The following is a 23,522-nucleotide window of genomic DNA, read 5'->3' on the forward strand; positions in this document are numbered from 1 at the left end:
GAATGTGGTCCCTTGATTGTCTTTCAGTCTTTGTACTCTCCTCTCTGCCCACCCTTTTCTTCCCTGGAGGAAAAAAAAAAAAAAAAGCTCAGCAAGGTGACATGGGTAACTTGCTGTTGTTACTGGTCCTGAGTTTCTGTAGTTGGTTTCTTAGATGGATTGCTGTTGGTCTCCTTGGGTTTATCTTCTGAGCACCTGGTAACTGAATCAACACATTACAAATGACAAGAGATAAAGTCTACACTATTTGGACAACTAAAAAGAACATACAGGATTAAGAGAGTATTATAGGTAATTCCAGATCATCACATTTGTGTATCAAACAATGATATAAATCTAAGGATAGGTGTATACATTCTAAAGTGACTTTAGATTATTTAATGCTCTGCCAACTTTTTTATTAAGGTCTATATACAACTAATGTATAAATTACTAAAATATTAGTGTGTTAATAAATAGTTAATTAAGCATAATAGACATCAAGAGGTTAATAGTTCACAGTTGTATGTATAGCCATATAGAAGACCTTGATACAGTTACAACTCCTTGTAACAAAGACTGAGTTTACAGTATGCTGTAAAATAGCTCTTCATGATTTTGTAGCCACTAATTTATTGATAATGAGACTTAAAAATACAGGCATTCAGAACTTGACCGTCATGTTTATGTGAAAGTAGTTGTGATTCCTCAGACCTGCTTTGCCTTTTCCCCTTGCCATTCACTATTTTTTTGTGGTGGCTTCTTCCACACAGTCCAGATGAATCAGTATTTTGTGGCAGAGCATAGATTTCCTTTGCCAAGAACATTTGTGTTCATCTGTGAGAAAATGCTTTTACACTTCTGCACAGCTTTTCTCTGTTTATGTATCAAAAGCCCTTGGGCATAATGAGCAGCTGAACACAAAGCAATGAAGGAGTCAGTCTGACCTGATAACCTGGCTGTCCTCATATATGGATACTCTCTGCAGTTAGAAGTAGGGAAGAAAGAGGGTTTTTCTGCTCCTGTGACATCTCTTAAAACTATGCCTGTTATCATAGTATCTCAGTGAGAAGCTCTGCATTAAAGTATATAAGTAGCATTGGCTATATGCCGTTTATTTTCTCATGCTGTTTTTTTTTTCATGTGCCATGAGCTGTCTTCATTGGGTAACACACTTTTTTTCATCTGGGAGAAGAGAAGGTTGATTGAATATAATTATTGCTGTAAATAGATATATTCTGGAGTATGGACATCAGAGAAAATCACCTTGCACTTGAAGCTGAAGGTGGTGAAGTTTACAATGATTTGTACATTCTCTGGGGAATATATTCAGCATGCTTGGATTGGCACCAATGGCAGTTTTGGCTGTGCCAAGACAAGCTTTGCCAGTACTCCATAGTCTATGCTCTCAAGGAGCCAACTTGTTGACCACAGAATTCAGAGTTTTTAAACGCTATTTTTTTTTTTCAGTACAAAATAAAACTGTTCCAGGTGGAGGAGATACTATACTACCTGTGAAAAAAAAATAAATTACAATGCTGGGCAGCAAGTGGGGCTGTGCTCTGCACTGTCTAGAGGCAGTCTGGATTTATCCAACTATTTGCTGTCTGGGACAGTTCTACACAGCATGAGGTTTCTGGCTCTGTAACCATCTGCAGTTCTTGGATTTTGTATCTGCTTAGGGCTTTTTTTCCTCTCTCTCTTTTGGTGGTTTTCTTTCCCATCCCTACTCTGCCTGATTCTCAGAACACCAAGCAATCTTCAGAGAAACAGATGCTAAATAGTCTGTAGCAAGGGTAAAGTAGCATTTGGATTGCTGTATTTTAACAACCTTTCTCTTTTCAAATAAAATGCCTTGTATATAATTTAGTAAATGGTAATGGAAACAGATGGCACAGTCAATCAGGAAAAAAAAAATCTGCATCAGCATTTCAGACATGGACTCTCCCTCGCCTTCCTTGCCTTTCAAAGTTCACAGCCAAGGAGACTTTGAACAGCACTCATATTCGAGCTTGTGGTTTGAAGATGCAGTTTGCAGATGAGTGTGGACTATTTTAGAAGGATTTTTAATTCTGTGATTTCTGCAGGTTGGCTGCCCATGCCAGAAATATGGCCCCACCTGCTCTAGTTTGCTTCCTTTGGGGTGGCTTCTGCGAGCAGTCACAATGGAGTGGGATAGATTTTGTTTCATCAGAATGAAGAGTGTAATCATAGCTAAGCCCTGGAGAGGGTGCATTGGCAGCAGGATACACAGCATCCCACTGCTCTTGCTTCCCATGCAGGCCAGAAGAACCTGACCTATAACTTTTGTACAGTTATTGACTCAAATCTATCCCTGGTGTCATCCCTATTATGACTTAATAGCCTGTATTTGGCTCATTAACATTTTAATGACATACTTCTTGAAGAGAGAATGCTTTGTTAAAATTGCAGATTTATGGTGTTTCTAGGAAGATAAGTTTATATCCAGCTAATATGAACCACAGCTCCCTGGGACTAATGTAATGCAGCCTGTGTTACAAGAATGATTTGTTTTATATCCTATTTTCTTTCTTCCCTCAGAGGATTATGCCCAGCTGTGCAACATTCCTGTTCCAGGATCTCGACGGCCATATGGACAAGATGCTTTGGTTGACTTCGAGGAGCACTACACTCCAGAAACTAATCCATACTTTGTTGAAGACCGTAAGCAAGTTTCCCTGTTATGTAAAATACTTGAAATGAGGGTTGAGGTTGTAACTTGGATTATTTCCCTGTAGCTGGCTTCATTATTCTGTTTGCTTCTGAGTAATGTGGCCTATTTATGTTCTAGTTATTCCTATGACACTAGCTTTCAGCTTTCAGTCAGGTGTTCTGGTTCAAGAGCCAGTGTTATAAAGAGTCCAGTTGGGCTTTGAGTACAATATTAATTTTTAGTATAGTGAAATAGTTTGTGACAGGTGTTCTAAATTTGTATTTACCAAGAGCTAAAGGTCAAGAAGGATTGCCAGTTTTCCTTCTCACAAATTGATTTTCTTTTGGAGCACGGGACAGATTTCTGCAGAGTGCATTTAGTTTAAAAGAAAAAAAAAATTCCTTCATGCCAGCTTTTGCTTGATTTTCCAGCAGAATTTACACAGGGGAAATGGAGAGTGTGGAAGTCAATCTCACTCAACAGTGACAATGTACAGCACAGTATGGTCACAAAATATGCATGCTTATAGCCTTTAGGCTAGATGGAATGGCCCACCAAGCAGGGTGCAAGGGGCTGTATACAGATCTCAGTTGTTCTTCAGGAATATCAGGGCTCTTTACAGGTCTGGCCCAGCTCACTGTTTAGGTCGGTGGAAGAGGAATACTTACAGATCAAAACATCTCAACTCAGCTCCAGCATGTTTCATTACAGTTTTAAAGAAGAAAAGAGGAGCTATCAGAAGGAACTAAAAACTTCCCATACTTTATACCCATGGCCTACAAGTTGTCATTACATTTTTTCCCAAAGTGCTTCTCCTATCCTAGGAGTTATTACTAAAGTAATGGTAATAGGTCAAAAAAGGGCAGGAGGGTTACAGCACACTATTAGAAGGGTGATAGGCATTTCTTGCACACATTGTACCTCAAACATTTATGCAGAACTACACAAACTGGGTTAATCAGTTAATTTCTGCTTAGCATCTAAATTACCTTCTAGCTCAACACAGAATTGTAGATGTTTTCTTTGTATTCAGATTTTTTAAATTAAACAGTACTGAGTGTTGATGTATAATTCACATGTCACACGGGATAACTACAAAACACAAAGAAAAGCCCAGAAAGATGACTGGGTAACTGATGGGATAAATGTAATAGTGGGTAAGAAGCTCTTTGCAAGTTCCTAGAAGTGGTGAATAAATACAATAAAACTGTGGACAGTTTTGAATCCACAGCTGAGTCCACACCATCTTGGGGACAGAGGCTTAAGAACTCGTGTCTCTTGCTCCCATCCTTTCACTGAATTTGATACAGTGACAAGCAAATGCATAAGAAACCCCAAAACGTTTAGCACATGTATGACAGTCTGTTTAGTATTCTCAGTATTATTGCACTGAGATGGTATTTACTGGGTTCACTGAAAAGATTGTAATGTTTCTTACTTAATATAGACGTGTACATTCTGTGTATTACACATATTCTTGTGATGTGGCATATGTCAGCAAGTACTTTCATTGCAGCATGTGTTCAGTGTCTCCAGAATTTATTCAGTGTATGACTGACCTACATGATCCTTACTAAGAATCCCACCATGCTAGAAAAAATCCAGGATAGAAACAATCTGTGTAATCATAAAGAAAGGGAGTGGAAATTACAGTACAGAGGTGAAATGGGAGTGATAAAGAGCAGGGTAGGAAAGGCAGAGCAGGGCAAGAGAAAAGAGGGCCTCAAGAACCAAGAGAGGATACAGTAAATACAAAAGACAGGATATAAGCACAAGGAAAGGGAGAAATCTATATTTCTTTGTAGCTACATCACAACTGTTGCAGCAATGTAAATCAATACACAGGTTTTAGATAAACCAGTAGGTGGTATATGGAGTCACTGTATTAATTATATGTTATGGTACAGATGGGAAGATGTATTCTGATCTATTTTACTCCAGCTCCGATTCCCCTCCATTTCTGTGCTGTATTCATTATGCTGCTAGGCTTATTCTGAAGGTTCTTGACTTTTTCCTCAAAAGTCTTTTTTATGTGATTGACTGCCATCTGCAGTCTTGTTACATCACTGCTCCACAAATGGGAAACTAATCAAAAAAGTAGTGCAGGATTAACAGGAGCAATTCAGTCCTAGAGAGAATCTCTGAGCATGTAAATATGTCAATTTTTAAAGTAAAAATTTTCTTAGACATAAAAGCATAACTGTCAAAGCCCTAAGACAGGGAGCATAAGAGGCATTTATAAACTACTGAATGCAAAGACAACTATTTAGCTTTGACTACTCACTATCTAGAATTATGACAAGGAGCAACTGGTAGATTATAGGTATTTGTACTGGCACCAGTTGCTGGAGTACCAGCCAAAGGGTTGTTAACCAAAACCACAACAGGAAAGCAGTCTCTGGTTTCTTCTAACTTTCCTTAAGGCAATTGTAATTTATTTTTTCAATATGCTAAAAATAAATAAAGATAAATTAGAATGCATCTCTCTCCCCCTTACATGCACCTTATTCTTCTTGAATACCATTTTAAGGAACTTTTACCCCAAACTCCTCAAGAAATCTTTGCCACTTCTTACATTTGTTTCTGTAAAGGCTGATAAGCATAACAATTCAAATAAAAGGTGCTATTTAGAAAAAAAATATTTATCCTTTAGAAAATATACCCTCCCTCAAATTACAGTTTCCTTTAACAGAAAAAAGGTCACAGATTTTAAACCCATACCAAAAACTTAGAGTTCACCAAGTTATTTGTTTTTCATCTTGAACATACCACAGCACTTTTCTTTTGCATTTTAAACTCCAGATGGTGCAGATCCACTAAAGCTGACCTATTTTCTGCAAAGTCACATTCCAGTAAATGAGAGAATTTCAGACTCAGACTGTACGTTTGGACATACTTGTTCAGCAGCTCTATAACTTAACTTATTTGAAATTCTTTCTCCACTCAGGTTTTCTGAACAGTTTTGAGGAGTTACAAGCAGAGGAATGTGGTATTCTGAATGGATGTGAAAATGGCAGATGTGTAAGAGTCCAAGAAGGCTACACCTGTGACTGCTTTGATGGTTATCACCTGGACATGGCCAAAATGACCTGTGTTGGTGAGAACAACATAATACTTCATCATCTTCTGATAGTTTGTCTGTTTACTGAGTGACTGGACCTGAGGAGGGGCTGGAACATAGGGATTAGGAATGATCACCTGAATTGTGTTAAAGATGTTGCCTACTTCATGTGAATTACTGCAAAGGCCATTAAGTATTGTTATAGAAATAACTGTGTAGGTGTTCTTCAGTTCCTCTTGGCCATTACAGCTGTGTTCAGTTAGCCTAGAAATGAACAGGCACACATTTGTGTAATTAAGCTAAAACTTGTATCAATAATTTAACATTAATATATGGAAAAAGAGTTTTTTCAAATGCTTTACTGAGCTAAGAGCATGGAACTGGATCCAGAGTAGAAGAGTAATTGCAGGAGATTTTCAGAGTGATCAAATCACCTAAATATGCAGATAGCCACTTGGGGTGGGGCTTAGCCCCTGGTTCTCACTGATTTCAACTGTCAGCAGACCCAACTATTCCTCTCACTCTCAAACTACTAAATCTGCATAACTGCTAAGCAGGATATCTAGTTACTATGTCTTCAGTTAAATAAAGCATGGAAATGGCACGTGTCAGTGAGCAGATGAACAACCCTCAGTGCAGAAGCCCAGTAGAGTCTGTGCATGGGCATTTCAGCTTAAGGTCTGTACTAATCTCTGTACTATCTACACACCAGACTTATACAGATGTCTTTTGATATTTCGTTTTTGCAGATGTGAATGAGTGCAATGAGCTGAACAACAGGATGTCTCTCTGCAAGAATGCCAAATGCATTAACACAGAAGGTTCATACAAGTGCTTGTGTCTCCCAGGGTACGTACCCTCAGATAAGCCAAACTACTGCACACCACTGAACTCAGAACCAGACAGTGAACTGGAGTAGAGGAAAATCTCCATATCCTAAGCCCATATACTCTGCACTGTATAAAGAAAAGGAAGAAAAATATTTAACTTGAGAAGGCACCGGAGTAGCAAACTTAAGGGGAGAGAGAAAAGCATTCAAATGTGTCAAAGGTGAGACATGATGGGCTGACTGTGTATCAGCTTCAATGAAGTGACAGACCAAATGAACACATTACTCTGTACAAAAGAAACCATCAAGTATATAATGTGTTCTTAAGAAAAAAAAAGAATCTTTGAAAATAAGCAAAAACAGTGCTATTACTTTAAACAGAAGAGCTTTGTTTTTTTGGGTTTCTTGTTTGTTTGTTTGTTTTTTAACTATTGCTTGATTAATTTGGCATTTAAATAGTGATGGAAATATTTTATATTGCTATGTCATTTTTTTTGATTGTTCAGTTCCTTGCCTACTGTTTCTTTTCAGACCTTTTTTCTGATCAGTACAAATTCTATGATAGAGATATTCTTAGGCCATTTTATAAGAACTGTTACACAGGGTAATGCTCCTCCTTCTCTGGAACATTGGTCAGTGACTTGTTTTTAATTTGCTAGTTGTCTGCCCTGTGGAGCAGACACCATTTGTTTTCAAATGTTTATATACCTTGGCGAAAAGTCCTTATATTCATTTTGTATTCTGTATGGTTGTTACTGCACTTAAAGTCTTTAGAACCTTTCTTGCCAAGTTCAAAGCTGCTAGTGGACAACATTGGATTCCTTTTGTACATTAAAACAAAAAGATTTTAGCTCACGTTTGTATTGTAATGTGTAAATTGAACGCAAGAGAGATCTTGTATGATTACCCTAACATATTAAAGCTGTATATTAAAACTCAATAAAATTACCTTTTTTTTAGAAAAAAACTATTGACTAATTGTAGAAATCTTTATTGCTGTTTATGTTCAAAACTCAACCCTTCAGGTGTTTACAGTACTAGAATTAATTTACATTACAATAGTTACAAGGAATTGTCTGGATTTTTTTCTTTCTCATGCTGTTTTAATAAGACCAGAATCTGAATTAGTCAATACCTGAAGTTAGGCTTCCAGAGGGAAAATTTCAAACACAGACCTACAGAAACTGTTTGACTTGGAAGCTGATTCCCATGGAATTTTTATTCTTTCCTGGTTTAGGCAGGTTTCCTACTAATCCTGCAAATAAGGCTCTTCAGTATGATGGCCTCGTTTTTAGAAAATACTGAAGAAAAGCAGTAGAATTTCTTTCTCTTGATGAATTGTACCTTCCCATCAGCTCTGTTTTTCAGTGGAAGGAGTGAAAGAGATTAGGAGACTGACAGATGTTTCACTTTGACCTTCTTCAGAGTGAAAGAGTTTGCTTTGGAAATCACAAAACAGGGATATTTTGATATTTTCCATATGTAACATTTTTGCCGTGTCTTTTAGATCTGCCCTGCATTAAAAGGAAAAGGATAGCCTGAGACTTTAAAAAGTGGGTCAAATTAGGTCCTAGCATCTGAAAATTAGATTTTTAGTTCTCAATTCACCAAAAAAATAAACACTTGGTTATGAATCAAATTTCTTCTCCAATATTTGTCAGCCACTGAAGCAAAAATATTGTAACTTGTATTCCTTTCATCATAGTAATGCACACTCAGAAGATCTCACTGAAGACCATTGTGCCACTTAACATGTGGGAGCATCTGTCCTTTCAAGGGCCCCTCATCTGTCTGCTAGAATTTGGCACTAGGACTAGTGAAGATACTGTGTATTTAATATCTGGTACTTTAAGATGCAAGAAAAAATGCTGACTACAACTGTGTGAAGAGGGACCTTTAGAAGTCTCATTAAAGTGCCCAGCTTCCTTGGCTTTTCTGGAATTAAGCAGGGGAGAGGTGGAGGGCCACTCAGAGATCTGGACTACAAACACTAGAGCTGGCCTATAATTACAAAAGAATTTCCAAAAAAATGTTTAAAAGTGAGACTTGCTGTGGTCAAGGGGAAAGGAAAGAGGAAAGTCTGGGCATATTGGGAAATTTTGTAACTAATGAGCTCTTAGTTGTCCTGCTTAGGGTTAATCCTCTGATCTTAGTAAAAACCAAAGTCACAGTTAAAACTGGAGTCAAGATGAGCTCTGGTCTGCTTTCAACTTTCATGAAAATTCAGACAAGACAATTCCCCACCCATTTCCCCCTCCAGACAGCTTTCTGCTTCAGAAAGTGGTTGTATTCACCTCTGAAAGACAGCCTAGGCCTCAGAGCTGCCACTGCAGTCAACACCACAGCCTCAGATTTTCAGCATCCCAGTAGTGCTTCAGTCCTTCCCCAGCTAAGGAGTTAAAATGGCAGTACAGGTCTCTGCTTTTCCTGGGAGTACACCAGTATGACAGCTGAGGAAATAACTCAGTTTTCAGTACCCTTAGAAGTCTTTGCCTGGGGACAAATGCTGTACTGAACATGTAATTCTGAGCCACAAGATTGGCTCCTTGCTGATTTACTTCACCTTTTAAAAACAAGTTTAAAATATTCTGGGACTTGGCCATTCTCAGACCATATACACTCCAACCCCTTACTTTGTGTTATTTCACATGAAAAAAACAGCCCAAACCCAAGCTGTTCCATGAGCAACAAAACTGAAAAGAGCCTAAGTTCCTGTAACCTTTTCTCATCCCTCTCTCCTCAACAGACTAACTCCAGCTCCTTGCATCCCTGCTACTCTTAACAAGCACAGGCTGCATCCCTTTCCAGCTGCATGTGCCAGCAGAGGGTGATGGATGCACATGCATTGACAAAGCTACTGCCAAACCCAGGTGCTGTGCATGATCTGCCCACAGGCTTGAAAGCTACCAATAGATTCAGAAGAGATGGCATATACTGGCTTTGGTTCCTTTTAGCCCTTTTAGCCTATTAGCTTCTGTTACCAGCAATGCACAAAAGAGGCTTTGGTGTGTCCCACCACCTTCCATCTCCCCTGCTTGATTCAAGAGGGCACCAGTGGGCCTAAGCCCCAAGTAAAGCTTGAAAACATTCTCCTGGTTCAACAGGCTTGTCCTCATCACAGCTATGCTCTCCTATTACAGACACTAAATAAGCAAAGAACATAACTTTGTGCATGCTTCTGCCCTTCCCTTTAGCCTCTTCTTACCTCTAATATGCCTTGAAACACACAAAGTGAGCCAAAAGCAGACCAAACAGCCTGAACTTCACTTACATCTCAGTGCTTAGTATTCCACATTGCCTGGCTCCAGGCCTTCTGAAATGCTTTAACAAAGGAACCACAAGTGAAGGAATTAAGTGAAATTCAGCCAATCAGACCTGGAGCCCACCTACTTTGCCTCAGTGTAGCAAGGCTCATTCTGTCATTTCACCCGAAAAGCTGCAGGGCTTAGGAATACAATGTTGATTCATAGTTAAACAAACATTTTCTTAACAACATTAAGAGGAGGGATTGGACACTGTGGATGTAGCCATTTACTTGTTACAAGAGCTGCGGCTTAGGTGAAAGCCCTAAGTATACAGAAACCACCACACACAATTCTATAAATCAAGTTTCTGACTGCAGCAGAGTCTGGAACTGATTACAATTCATACCAAATGGCACCAATACTTTTTACATCCATATGGACCCTTTAAAAAAACAATATTAGTCCTTTTTCAGCCAGCCATTTCCTTGCTACAAAAAAATAAAACTGCTGACATGGTAGAACTGAATTCTGCTTGTTCCCTTATGTGTTAATCACAGAATCACAGAATGGCTTAGGTTGGAAGGGACCTTAGAGATCATCTACTCCTATCTCCCTGCCATGGGCAGGGATGCCTCTCATCTAGACAAGGTTGCTCAAAGGTTGCTCAAGGTTGCATCCAACTTGGCTTTACACACCTCCAGGGAGGGGGCATCCACAGCTTCTCTGGGCAATCTGTTCCAGAGCCTCACCACCCTCGTACTGAAGAACTTCTTTCTAATATCCAGTCTAAAATATTCTCCTTCAGTTTAAAATCATTTCCCCTTGTCCTATTGCTGGACACTTACGAAAAGTCCCTCTTTAGCCCTCCTGGAGGCTCCTTTCAGGTGTTGAAAAGCAGCTATAAGGTCCCTAAAGTCTTCTCCAGCACCCTCAGCCTCTCCTTGTAGCAGAGGTGCTCCAGCACCTGGATCATCTTTGTGTCCCTCCTCTCAACTCATTCCAACAGATCTGTGTCCTTCTTATGGTGGGGACACCATAACAGGATGCAGTATTAGAGATGGATGGGGTCTCACAAGTGCAGAATAGCAAGGGAGAATCATCTCTCTCGATCTGCTGCCCATGAGGTGAAGTTTAATTTCAAAATTTTTATCATGGGAATTAAGTTACTACAGAACTACAGTGACACACTATTCAGCTAGAAAGACCTTTGGTATGAATAGATACTTTCATGGTGGGATGCTATTCAGTGAAAAATCAGCTATTCAAAGTTAGCTCTAACATTCCTTGGGAAAAAACAGTCACAGCTGGACAGATAATTTTAATCCAAGAGACAAAACTGGCAGTCATGACAAATATTCAGCTAGTCAGTGGCAACTGACATGCTCAAATAAATTCTTGACTAAGAGAAGTCCTGAAACGCCCAAGGCACCGAAGTGGTTGTCATGAGCTGTTACCACCCCGTGATCCTCACCCTAAATGAAGGTTTGAATTTGAGTTTTGGGTTCCTCACTGCCCCTTTAGTGGTGTCCCTATGTCAGCAGAAGGGTCCTGGCATTGGCACTCTTTCTAACATTTTAAAAGGAAAGGTTACAGACACCATTAGAGAATGTCACGGGCTTGATCTGACCAGCAATTGACCCACAGTGCATTCCTTCAAAGTGCACAACAAATTTAAAAACCCCACTGCTGCCTCTAGAAGAGACTGCAGTATTGCTGTTTTAATAATGCCACCCACTTTGAAAAGTGGCTTGTCCTTGCTGAAGCCTGCTAACACCAAGCACACCACAGGAGTCATCAAAGAGCAATCCAAGCAAAGAAAAGGTATGTCACAGAGGCTACTGTTCCCTGTACTTACTCAGCTTTTGCTGTCAGAAGATCTGAGATTTACCTAAGGAAGCTAAGTTTTTTTAGCTAAGTTTTAGCTAAGTTTTTAAGCTGAGTTAATTTACCTAAGGAAGCTTTTGCTATGAGCAAAAGAGAAGCAGAGTAACTAAGACTGAGCAAAGGAGGAAATCAGCCATTTGCTGAATGCTTCCCAATGAGTGATGAAGTCAACTTGGGAGAAAATTGCAGCATTCTTTGGGAGAACGCCAGGGACTGGGCTACAGTCACTGCATTCACCTGCAGGAATAACCTCACACAGAAGGAGAACCAGAATATTTGGACCCTTTTGGACCACGGACCCTTTTGGAGCACCACCTGCACAGAAGGCACAGGCTATGCTTGCAAATAAAGCTGTGAAAGATCTTGAACCCCAACAACACACCACCCCTGCCAAGCTTTACCATGGTAGCACCCATGTACTGAAATAAAAAACATGTTGACACAGGATTATCCTGTGACAACTTGTATTCTTAGGGGATTTTACTATCTGGTGGGGAATGAATGACATACACCAAAGAAATGCAGAAGGTCAGCCATGTCACATTTCCTTCAAGACCACTGAATCACCAGACATGTATTTTGACTTGGAGACTTCTAATAGAAGCCTTCAGGGTGCATGTTTTGCTCCAGCTGTGCCTGGGGGCCTGTGATTGCTCTGCTCTTCTCCCTTGCAAGCTGTAGGGCTGTAATAATACCTCAGTGCCTCAGCACTGAGCAGCCTCACTGAACTTTGACATTAGCATTTGATTTTTTCCAAAGCAGGAGATTGCACTGAGAGGTCCCTTCCAAGCTACCTTTTTCCATGAGAGGAGACTGTGACACAGTTGCCTCTGCTCCCTATCCTTGGGAGAGACAGAGAAACTGACATAGAGGATGTGACCCCTTCCCCTTCTTCTCTCACACCTGAGCACATGCCAGGAGTGTGCCTTTCATTTTGGAGGGAGCAGAACACCTGTCTGCTCAGCCCATCTCAGGAGAATCCCATCCTGAAGGAGCATTATGCACAATGTTCCTTGCTATCAAGCAATATGTTCTTGAAGAGTTAAGTGGCACCTTCAGGTAGAAGGGAAGATCTGCAGCAAAAATTTTGTCCTGATGAAAGAGACAGAGAAGGGCTGAAATAAAGAGTTTCTTATTTCTTTCCACGCTGACTTTCCCTTCCCCTCAAATCATGCTTTGCCACACTGCTTTCCATTAGCTATGAACCAAGGAGGATGGAGAAGGTACTGCTAGCCAGCATGGAAAATTTCTACGTGACAATTTAAGCATCACCTCCAATCCCTATCTACTCCCTGCCAGGATCCATTCTGGGCTGGCTTTTTCCAAAGCACTCCATATTGGTTTAGCTCTCCTCCCACTGAAACCTGTGGCACCTCCATGGATTCCAGTGGGAGCACAGCAAAGACCATGCCAAGATCTTTTGAAAAATCTCACCATGTGTATTTAATAAGGAATGGCTCTGGCAGAAAATTTTTGAGTACAGTTAAGCAGATTTTAAATTTTTTATTTATTTTAATTTCTTCCACATTAGAAGTTTGATTTCTGCCACTTATCATCCAGGAGGTAACTGCTCAGAGGGGTGGGTCGGACCTGTTCCAAAATCCTCAGCAGGATAAAGTCTGTTTCCATCTAAAAGTGAATTTCACTTTTCTGTCATCTAAGTGGTCACTGTCACTTTGTGAAAGGGCAATATTCTCATGATCCACACATCCCCTTCCTGCTTCAGGCAGCAGTCCAGCTCAGCTCTGGGCACAAGGGAATTCCCCCCTTTCTATTCCATTTAATACCCCTTTCCAGGGTTATTCCTTACTGGTTCTGCTTTTTGCTTTCAGCACACATTGCTCATAACGCAAAGCCTCAGCATCCCCTGCACTCATTCCTTCCTGTTCATTGGCATTGAACTCCACAGTGTAGTTTTCAGTCTTTAAATACAGACTTGGCATGTGGTGAATCTGATAGCTACTATCTGGTACCAGGAAAAAAATCTTCCGCCAAAGTAAAACGATCACATCCACCACAGTGATCTCTCTCCTCACAGAAATAGCAGGCACCACCTCCAAGCCAACTCAGAGAGATGTGATGTACATTTTCCTTCTTTTACTATAAGCAAGAAATTTCAAGTATGCTTTTAGCAATTAATATATTCTTCTTTGGCCTGTAGCATCACCAAATGGAGCTGAATATAAAACACAGAATAAGGAAGTTTCAAAAATAAAACAGGAAAAGGGAAATCCTTTCATTTGCACATCAGTGAGCTGGATGAAAATGGAATTGTCATTCACATTTTCTCATGTCTAGGTGTAATTTTTTCTAAAAACAAAAGAAAAACAGGGAATATGATTTTTAAATTCCCTTAAGTTGAAAAGTTAAACATTAACTAAAATGTACTTCCCAGGATCACAGAATCACAGAATTATCACAGTTGGAAAAGACCTCTAAGATCACTGTGTCCAACTCTCAACATACTCCCCAATTACTTCTAATTAAAAGGCAAATTATAAGAGTCAAACTTTTTAAGGTCTAGGTTTTGAGGCTCAACTTATCACTATATAAATCATCACAAATGGGGTAAAGTACAAGCAGCTTGCAAAATTTATGAATTTTACAATTAATAAAAGTCAATTGGATTCTCCCATTGCACATCCAGCAGAAGATCCGAATACAGCACCAGCTGTTCAGCGACTGGACCAAAATATAGGTAAATATCACAAAGACCTGGAGATACAGTAGGAAAGATCAAGCCTTTTTGGTTTGGGCTGAAAACTGCACAAAAGAGGAGAGCCCCGGGGTACCCACGGGTTTTAACAGCAAAGATTTTCTCCTGCCTTTGTCACTAGAGGTCAGCACAGCATCTGCAGTGCCTCATTGTTCTCCTTTAAGGAATGGTAAAATCTTACAGAGAAACATTGGTCTTATGAAACAGCTCCATGAAGACAGAATATGAGAGAGTGGGAAATATTTGAAATGTAAAGCCTCTGAAAAATATAAGACCAGGAAAAGCCTGAACCCAAAGCCAGAGTAAGAGCATGCTAGAAGTTTAAAGGCTCCCACAGAGCAGTTTAAGTCTAACATGGGCTATTTTTATTACACCCATAATAGCTTAAGGTACAAGCTGTCACCTAAAAGCCCAGCTGACTAACACTCTGAGGACTCTTCCTGTTGCATGAGAAATAAACTATTTAATCTCCCAACACAACAAAATTCCTACCCCAGGCCGTGAGCAGCTGGTCTAGCTCATGTAAAGCGATCTCATACAGGCAGGTCAAGGAGATGGGGAAAGCATTAACTGCACTGGAACAATTCCTAGGAATGCAGGGAAAGAAAAAACCAAAGCAAAACAAAACACACTCATCTTCCCAACACAAAACCAACCAAACAAACAAACAAATAACCACTGTGTCATCCTTGTCCCTTTCAAATCACTGGAGAAACCTCATGGTTAAGGAGTCTCACTGTGCTCATTGCTATTCCTGTCCCTGTATCTCAAAGGCCCTGTTCCTGTCAGACAGGAGGTGACATGCGATCACAGCACCTGACAGGAACCCTGAAGAAGAAACTCTTCCTCTTTAGAAGAGGAGATGGCAGCAGTCACCTGCTCTCAAGACAGGTGCAAGCAATGCAGATTTAGCACTGAAGAGATGTTGTGGCAGGGCAAGTCAGTCACCTCCCCTGCCAGAGAATGTGCCATAAAAGGGGTCTGTGTTCCTGTACCATTTGCGGTGTTCAATTCACTACTCCAGCACAAGAACACGTTTATCAGTCAACATGACCCAGACTCCAGAAGAGAACTGTATAGCTGTACCCCAAAAAGCCATTTAGTCCAGACATCAAATGGCAGCAAAGGGGCTGACAAAGTCCACTGCTTGGACTGCAGTGTCTTTCATAAGCTGGCACGGCAGTGTTTGGCACAACTTCACCTCCCTTCCCTGTTCTGGTAGAAACAGAAAGCAACACCTTGAAATCCAGAAATGTTTCGTTAGCAAATGGGAGCCCCCTGGAATAGTGGCAAAGGAAAGTACAGGACAATATATTCACCCTGACCTATGGGGAAAGCAATTCACCTTGGTCAACTAATTATAGCAAAGGGAAAACCAGTGTAAATGAGAACATAACTCCACCATCTTACCAAAAAGCAGATAGATTTTAGCAATTTTTAAATATTATCTTTCCTAATCTACAGCTGGCTATGAGAGATAAAATGGTGTGCACCCAGCTTCTAGCAGCCATGAAAAAGTCAACAGATTCTTGTAGGGAAGTGTTTTTGCTAGAAGTGCATTACCTGTAAAACACACTGTTGGTCTTTTATTAGTGCATGATATGCAAAGCAGGAAACAATTTGTCAGTGCTGTATGTTTTCCTGTTTGTTTTTTTTTCCTTGGAAATTTCAATTAATAGATGACACATTAAAATAAAGACAAGAGTAGAAAAGTGGACTTTTGGGATCAAACATCTAAAGGCTGAAGTGCTGGACTATAATGCCTAAGGTCTTCTACCCATTACTAATACCTTTGACTGAGAGTGCATGGGAGACAAATAGGGGGACCTTGTTGTGCCAGGTGGTGTAAAAAAAAAGGCTTTCCTTCAACAGAAGTAGAAAATGGGAAAATAAGATTTATAAAGGTAGAAAAAAGTATATACAAGGAGCCAGTGAGATAATGCCAGTAACAGTGAGATGAGCTGCCCACAATGTAAGACCAAGAGTCATGGCCAGGAATGGAAACTTTTGACATCAGATCCTGAGCAGCAAGGACAACGGAGAAGTCACCCACAAAGATGGGCAACACCAGAAGGACTTGTTTGAGGTAATTTATTACAGTTCAAGAACCTGTTGAAATTTTAAGTAGCCCCTTTTTCCTTCCTGCAACAAAACACCACCTGCCACCCTGCAGCAACAATGTTGACATTTTTGCAGGATGATAGGACAGAGAAGAGTTTTCCAGAAGAACAGTGAGATAATGTTGTAGATGTTTATAGGAGCCTCTCACAAGTGGGGGAGAAAACACGAGAGTGCTCGCTTGAAAATTTTACAAGTGGGAACATAAGATGAAATCATGAGCTGGCTGGAAGTAAAGATCAACTCTGCAAGACTAAATTATGCTCACCCTAAGTAGGACAGAACCTTGAATACAAAGACGTGTCTGAAAAGGGAGTAAGAGACAAGTGAAATACAAAGGGGGAAAAAATGAAAAGCAGAAACAACCAACAGAATAAACTTTCCAGATTACTTCCTGTGAGATCTTTGGCAAGTTACTCTGTTTCCTCATCAATACTATGAGGATAATGTTTCCAGCTGTCACTACCTCCCTAAAAGATTTAAACTCCTGGTTGTTTGTACAGAAATTAATCAAAAGGAAGAGATAGGGATGTACATAAGGTTTGGGCCTTAGGATCCTGAACATTTCATAAATAAAGCTTTAATTTTAATCTTCACCATTGCAGTGCTATCAGCAGTTGTTTGTTATAGGTACAGAGAAAAAAAATATTCCAGTAAACAGGAAGGTGAAAAGCAAATCATAGACTCCTATTCATGTTCTCTCTTCATTACCACACAGGCAATGTAAAACCCACACAAATAGTTTATGGCATGAGGGATTACAGACCACAACTGAGCTAACCCCAGGAGGCCACAAACACACAGGGCAGACAATCAGCACGTTATCTTCTATGTGTATGTTGAATCACAGCTTCAGTCTGACCTGCAGTTTTCCCTGACTTCTTTTTTTAACATCACAGTGAACTGTTCTTCAGCTTGCCCCACAGCTGTAAAGAGCAGATCTGTTGGGATATATCTATGTTTTGATGATTTGCTTGAGTGGCAGAGGAGAGGAAAACAACTCACAGCTCCTAAGCTGCTATAAACTAGCACACATCCATTGGTCAGATTCCCCCAGACAACTCAAATCAGTGTGGCTCCACCAAAGGTGATGAAGCAACACGAATTTGTAGAAGCTATGAATCTGACCCACAGCTTGCACTGCATTCCAAACCAACTACCTGTGTTAAACATGACTGGAAATCAAAGGGAAAGTCTGTATCCTTATAATTTATTCAATGCTACTGAGACAAGTGATTTTCCTGTTGTTAAGTCAGGTAGACTAAACAAGAGCTACACTAGATAAAAACAGTTTATTGCTTCTTCCTCAGTAAAGCTTTACCAGGGAATGCTATGTAATTTCTTGCAGCATAGTCCATGAGGCAATGAAATGTGAAGGCAAGTATGAGACAACTGAGAAGAGAGACAGGGATAACCCTATACAGAATTTAAGGTATTTAATGAACTATAGGCACAACGAGCTCTCTGTGCCACCCTGCTCACACTGACTTTATGTCAAACCCATTCCCACTGTCAGTGGCAAGAGGGGTGTAATGCAACAGTGCTCAGCAGCACAAGGGAGGGACAGCATAAAAGTGAAGAAGGCATCTCAGGTAATTCAGCTTTTTATTTTGGAAGTTGTTCTGAGAAGCTTCCATGTTCAAATTTCATGGGGAAATTGAAAATTGAAATTGAAATACCATTTTTACCATTCCAATTATCAAACGCCAGATGCAGAGCTAGAATTAACACAGTAATCAGCACTAGGGGGAAAACATATCAAAGCATCCACATTCATGGTTTTTGGCTCACTGGTAGAAACCAAAATTATTTATGCAAGGCCTCTCTGAACTGTCTAACAAACAGCAGTGGTTTTGTCCTGCTGCCATGTGACTGCTCAGCCTAAGTCTTCTGTGGTGAAGAATTCATTATTCTCCTTACATGAACAAGATGACTCTGATCACACAAACTCACTGAAAAGGAGGAGTTTGCTTACATTCTTCACACATGCTCACACGCTTGGGTTTTCCAGGCACAAAGTGTACATGAACTGTAAAGGCAAGGTACTTTGAATTTCAGGGCACTAAAAACATCCCCACGAGTTCTGGACACCACAATTCTACTCTTCATTGGCTCCTGCAGTCACTGTGTGTCCTAGAGGTTAATGCATAAGAAAGGTGAGTAAAAATGGGGCTATCACAGAAAACAGAAATCTCTTCTGCTTTGATGCAGAAAAATTTAAGTGTGCCCCAGCACCTGCTCTCAGCAGTTTCTCACTCTGCTCCTGGCTTTCGTCTGGCTCTGCCAGCTGCCTAATGGATCCCCAAAGCAAACTCTGAAGTGGAAACTCAGAAGAACTTCCTCAAAACACACTCTCTTCACAAGACCACCAGGAAAAAGTGGAAGTGACAAAATTTTCCCATTGGGTGAGAATTTCTTCTAGTGTGCAGTATGAATGATGGGAGAGAAATCCTGGTTTGACCTTGCATTCTATTTTTCTTTTGTAGAGATATTTTTAATAATATTGAGAAAGGGTGTGTGTGGCTGACAGAAGGGCAACCAGCAAAATCAGTGCATGGATACTCCTGCATCAGGGCTCTGCTGGCACAGTGCTGACACAAGGCAAGCAGCTATTCAAGACTAAATCTCTCCAGGGCTCTGGCAGTGCTTGGTGTGAACTGCATTACATCACACAGAGAACATGTGATGCAAATTCAAGTCTGTAACCACTAGCAACTCACTGAGCAGATTTAAGACTTAAACTAAAATACATTTGAATAAAAGTTTGCAAAAGTGAAATATTGCTAAGAAGCTTTGCATTTCAGTGCTATTATATTGTGGAGAATAACTTTGCAAAAACAGGGTTATTTAGGCCCATTCCTCAGCTGTTCCATAATGATGAATTCAGTCAACTTTACACATTGCTAGACCTTGGTCTAGGGTCTGAAAGAGCCAGAAAAACTGCAGCTTGCCTTCAGTCATCTCCAGGCCAGAATTTTCTCAGCTATAACTTGTTCAGTGCTTCAGCTGAGATCAGTATTTGATTCACTGTTCACAACAAATACAATTTGAAAACCTATAAACCTATTGCAGTTTATATGCTTTGTCATCTTCTAGTCTAAAGCAAACACAGATTTGTGTACATAGAATACCATAGTAGCTAACAGTCATGATCATTGCCTACATAACTGACTGAAATAGGTTTATAGGTTTTCAAATTCCTCAAATGCCTCAGGTCCTTAACTCTCACCACTTTAAGCAGGATTCACATGCAAATCTGAAACAGAAGAAAAATTACTTGTCCACATAGTAACTTCCTTTAAGTGTCTACCTTTCCACTAAAATAATCACCAGTTTCAAACCATGCATTACAGTCTGAAGTATCTTCAGTAGCATGCTGCTATTCTAACATGAAACTAGCAGTGTAGAGACCAGCTGAAAGGTTTTTACAGTAATTTACTTGATTTGTATAAATTGAGGTAAAGGCATGTACCTCAGGTGGCAGAAAAAGCAAGAAAAAGCAGAAGAGATAAAGAGCCAGGTAAGTACAATACTATATTATCACCTTAACTGAGTATAATGTGAAAATGCTTATTTGTTTTTTAAGCTTGGCAGGGTCTTAGAAGCTTGGTATGTGTTTTTAAAACCACTAAGCTAAAAATAATTAAAAATAGAAAGCTGCTGATCAGAAAACTGGTGCAATGCCTATCAAAAGAATTCTTTATCTGAAGTTAATTCATTAGAAGTATTTCAAGATTTTTAACACAGTCGCTATTTCCCTGGATGTAAATGCACTTGGTTTGCTTAAGTGTTTCCAATCTCTTAGTCTATGGCTTGAAGCTGCAAAAGTAAGTTTCAATGAGTAAGAAAGTTCTCAGATTAAATTATTAGTCACAGCTTTTTATTTTCATTTAGTGCATCCAAGATCTGCTCCTTCTATAATACATATTTTGCCATCCTAAAACGTGTTAGTGCCCACTGTCCGCTTTTCTAAACAAAGGAAATGTTTGTTTCAGCTCTCCAGTCTCAAAGAATTTTGTAGATTTAATTAATATTAAGTACTTGAGAGCAGTGATAATTGCTCAAGAGGCTAAGGTCAAAAAGCCCAGTGCTACTGTATCTCCTCATTTTTTTTGTAGAGTACAGAAGATGACATTCTAGCATGGTTTTGAATAAGCACTTTCTTCATGCAAGGGAATCCTGTTTGCAGACAAATCTTCATCAAAGTCTTTTACTTATATTGGTGGGGGAGGGCAAAAAACCCAAAGATGTTTTCCTTTGTTTAAATGCATTTCCTGCCTTCCTTACTGCTATAGACTGTGTTGTGGCAGACCTATTTATAGTCCAAAGAAAGGAAAAGGCACCACTGGAGGCAGGAAAACTAAGTTGGGAAAGAATAGAAGGAAGTGTGGCTGCCATTTAGCCAAACAATCTAGAGCTAATTGAGCTCAGAAGAGCCCCAGCCTCAGTGAAGCTGCCGGGAGTGAGGAGAGCACAATCCTGCTTCTCTCTCCAGTCATGTGCAGGACACTGCCTGGCAGCAAATAATCTCATCATCTCTGTGCTGTAGTAATAACTCTTTCAAAAAAAGAAGCGTACAGAAAGTTAGCTACCTATCAAACTAAGGTAAGTGTCTCCTCCTGGCATTCCTGCTTGCTGCGTTCTCTGTCTCTTTTCAGATGTGGCCAGACTGGTAACTGAAAGCAGAATGAGCTTTGGGGGAGGAATCTGATTTTTAGATATAAGTTTGGCAGAATGTCTGCTTTTTGGATAAACCTCAATTCAGTTATGGATTCTTCAAAAATTTCTTTAAGCAATATATCCACAAGGTAACAGCTTTGCTGTTTTCCTCACCTGTGTTGTGTTCATCTTCTGATCTGCTATTAAATACTAGAGAAATATCAATGGTAACTGTATGCCCCAAAGAAATACAATGGAGTCAACTCTGCATTAGGCTAAATATATAGATTTAGAGGCAGAGGTAAGGAGGTGTAATACATATTCATACAAGTGTCAAATTTAGGATACTTAAATGTATCAAAATATATACAATTTAAAAGCAAAGTTTTGTGGGAATTTAGCCTTATACTCATGAGGTACATATGAAAGTAGGAACTTGGCCAAAACTAAAGTACCCAAAGATTCTATAGTTTTAGAATTTACTTTGGCAGGTATGTGTCTGTGTACCTATGCTAAAAAGTGTGTGTGTGTGTGTGTATTTATCTATGTTATTCATTGTGGTATTGCATAGCAACACTGTGTAGTTGCCACCCTGAGGTTTGATTTAAACTAATTTAAACATAGCAGAATGTGACTGGAGATTTTTAATCTGCTTATTTTAGATACTGTACACAAAGTGATACCATCATTACTGAATGAGTAAAAAGCTCCATAGTAAGACGTATGGATTACAGACAACGGTAATTCATTGAATTAGCACTAAAAGGACAAACTTTTAAGAGGGTAAAATGAAAAGTTCCTTTAAGATTGCATTTAATTTCCAACCCATCTTTCTCTCTTCTAATGACAAAAATGTTGTGATTTGAAGGCTGAAGGATAGAAGCTACAGAATAATAGATCCAGAATTTCATTATGTGATTTTCATCTTCTTTGAATGATCTGTAAGAATAACCTTTGTTACTTGTCTCACTTCTGTGAGCATAACTCTGTGCATATGCCATTCAGATTAATTTGTTAGATATTGCTTAGGATTAGTGGCTTATTGTAAAAAGCTGCTGGTGAGTAAAAAGGAAGTGTGATGTGTTGTTATTCCACTGTATCCCCTAGGATGCTATTATGTTTAGAGTCTGGTATTGTGAAGATAGCAAGGCAGGATGTCACCCATGTAGGTGAAAAGCTATGATAGGAGAATTGTAAACAGCAGCAGTCAGCTGCAAATTTGATCCAGTAAGGTGCCAAGCAGCTACTGCAATGAAGCAGATGTTAGTCAATGCTTATAGAAAGAATAAGGCTTTCCTTTGTCTGACTTCCCAGTAGTCACTTATTTATAGTAATTCTCATTTCCAAAAGATCATAAACCTGATCTTGTGAAAAATAAAACACCTGTAGTGAGAGCTATAATAGAAGCTTCTACTGATATTTTCAAGAGAGCTTATCAGACTGCAATCTGAATAGCCAGCATAGCATGCTCTCATTCAGGTAACTTTCCTTGCTTTCAATTACAGTAACTGATTAACCTGCAAAAAGATTGTACAAAAATGTTTTAATTTCAAAACGTAAGGTTAAATCGTGTAACCACTGTCATATACTTGATAAGTTTTTGTAAATCTTGTAAGATGGAGGAAAGGAATGGTGGGAAATTTGTTGTTAAATACTGATTCAAGCAAAGAAGTTTTGCCACTTCTGCTGTTAAGCAAATGCAATCATATCCATGAGATGTCAGTTGAATGGCTATAGTGTGAGTTGCTGGTTCCAGAAAAGCTGACTGACTTAAAGAAAAATCACATGACTTAAATAATAATGCAGTTTGGGTGACAGGCAAACCTTGTTGTGCTTTCATGTATAGCTCTCTCAGGCTTAGTAGGATTTATTACCCTCATGAAATTACTTCAGTTTAAATATCTTAATTTCTCCCTAACCCCATATTCCACTATAGCAGATACTCTCACAAGGGGCCCTTGTGCTTCAAGTCACAGTCAAGCCCACTAATATTACTGGGGGAAAAAAAAAAAAAAAAAGAAGAAAAGAAAACAAAAAAATGGGAAAAAAAAAAATCACAAAAAAAAAAAAAAAAAAAAAAAAAACAAAAAAAACAAAAAAAACAAAAAAAAACAAAAAAAAAAACAAAAAAACCCCACCCTGAGACTTGGAATTACCAATGTGTCTATTTGGGGCAGTAAAAGCAAGATTTTTTTGAGCACACCTGTAGAGTATACAGTAGTCTTACTCAAAAAGCAGAACTGGGGGAGAAGAAACATGTAAAGTAACAACTAAAACCCATTAAGAAATCAAAGTTTAATACTGGACAACATAAAAATACTTCTTCAAAGAGAAGCAGCTGCTCAGCACTTAGAACA

At 39.4% G+C, this 23,522-nt stretch overlaps 2 protein-coding genes across 15 annotated transcripts in view; both read left to right on the forward strand.

Annotated features, from left to right (window-relative positions):
- LTBP1 (latent transforming growth factor beta binding protein 1) overlaps nucleotides 1-7,510 on the forward strand; it is a 179,394-nt gene extending 171,884 nt beyond the window's left edge. For 13 of the 14 annotated variants that reach the window (XM_071739221.1, XM_071739212.1, XM_071739219.1 and 10 more), the window contains 3 exons: nucleotides 2,542-2,664; nucleotides 5,601-5,750; nucleotides 6,464-7,510. In XM_071739221.1, coding sequence (XP_071595322.1) covers nucleotides 2,542-2,664; nucleotides 5,601-5,750; nucleotides 6,464-6,633 — 443 coding nt within the window. In that variant the 3' untranslated portion in view covers nucleotides 6,634-7,510. The remainder of the gene's footprint in view (nucleotides 1-2,541; nucleotides 2,665-5,600; nucleotides 5,751-6,463) is intronic. The other variant, XM_071739228.1, reaches the window with a different exon arrangement.
- Nucleotides 7,511-20,947: 13,437 nt separating this feature from the next.
- The window catches only part of RASGRP3 (RAS guanyl releasing protein 3), a 57,091-nt gene continuing 54,516 nt past the window's right edge, over nucleotides 20,948-23,522 (forward strand). Inside the window, exon 1 of the mRNA XM_071739230.1 lies at nucleotides 20,948-21,111. The gene's annotated coding sequence lies outside the window, so the exon portion shown is untranslated. The remainder of the gene's footprint in view (nucleotides 21,112-23,522) is intronic.

This window comes from Heliangelus exortis, chromosome 3 (assembly GCF_036169615.1).
Source record: "Heliangelus exortis chromosome 3, bHelExo1.hap1, whole genome shotgun sequence".
In the NCBI taxonomy this organism is placed as follows: domain Eukaryota; kingdom Metazoa; phylum Chordata; class Aves; order Apodiformes; family Trochilidae; genus Heliangelus; species Heliangelus exortis.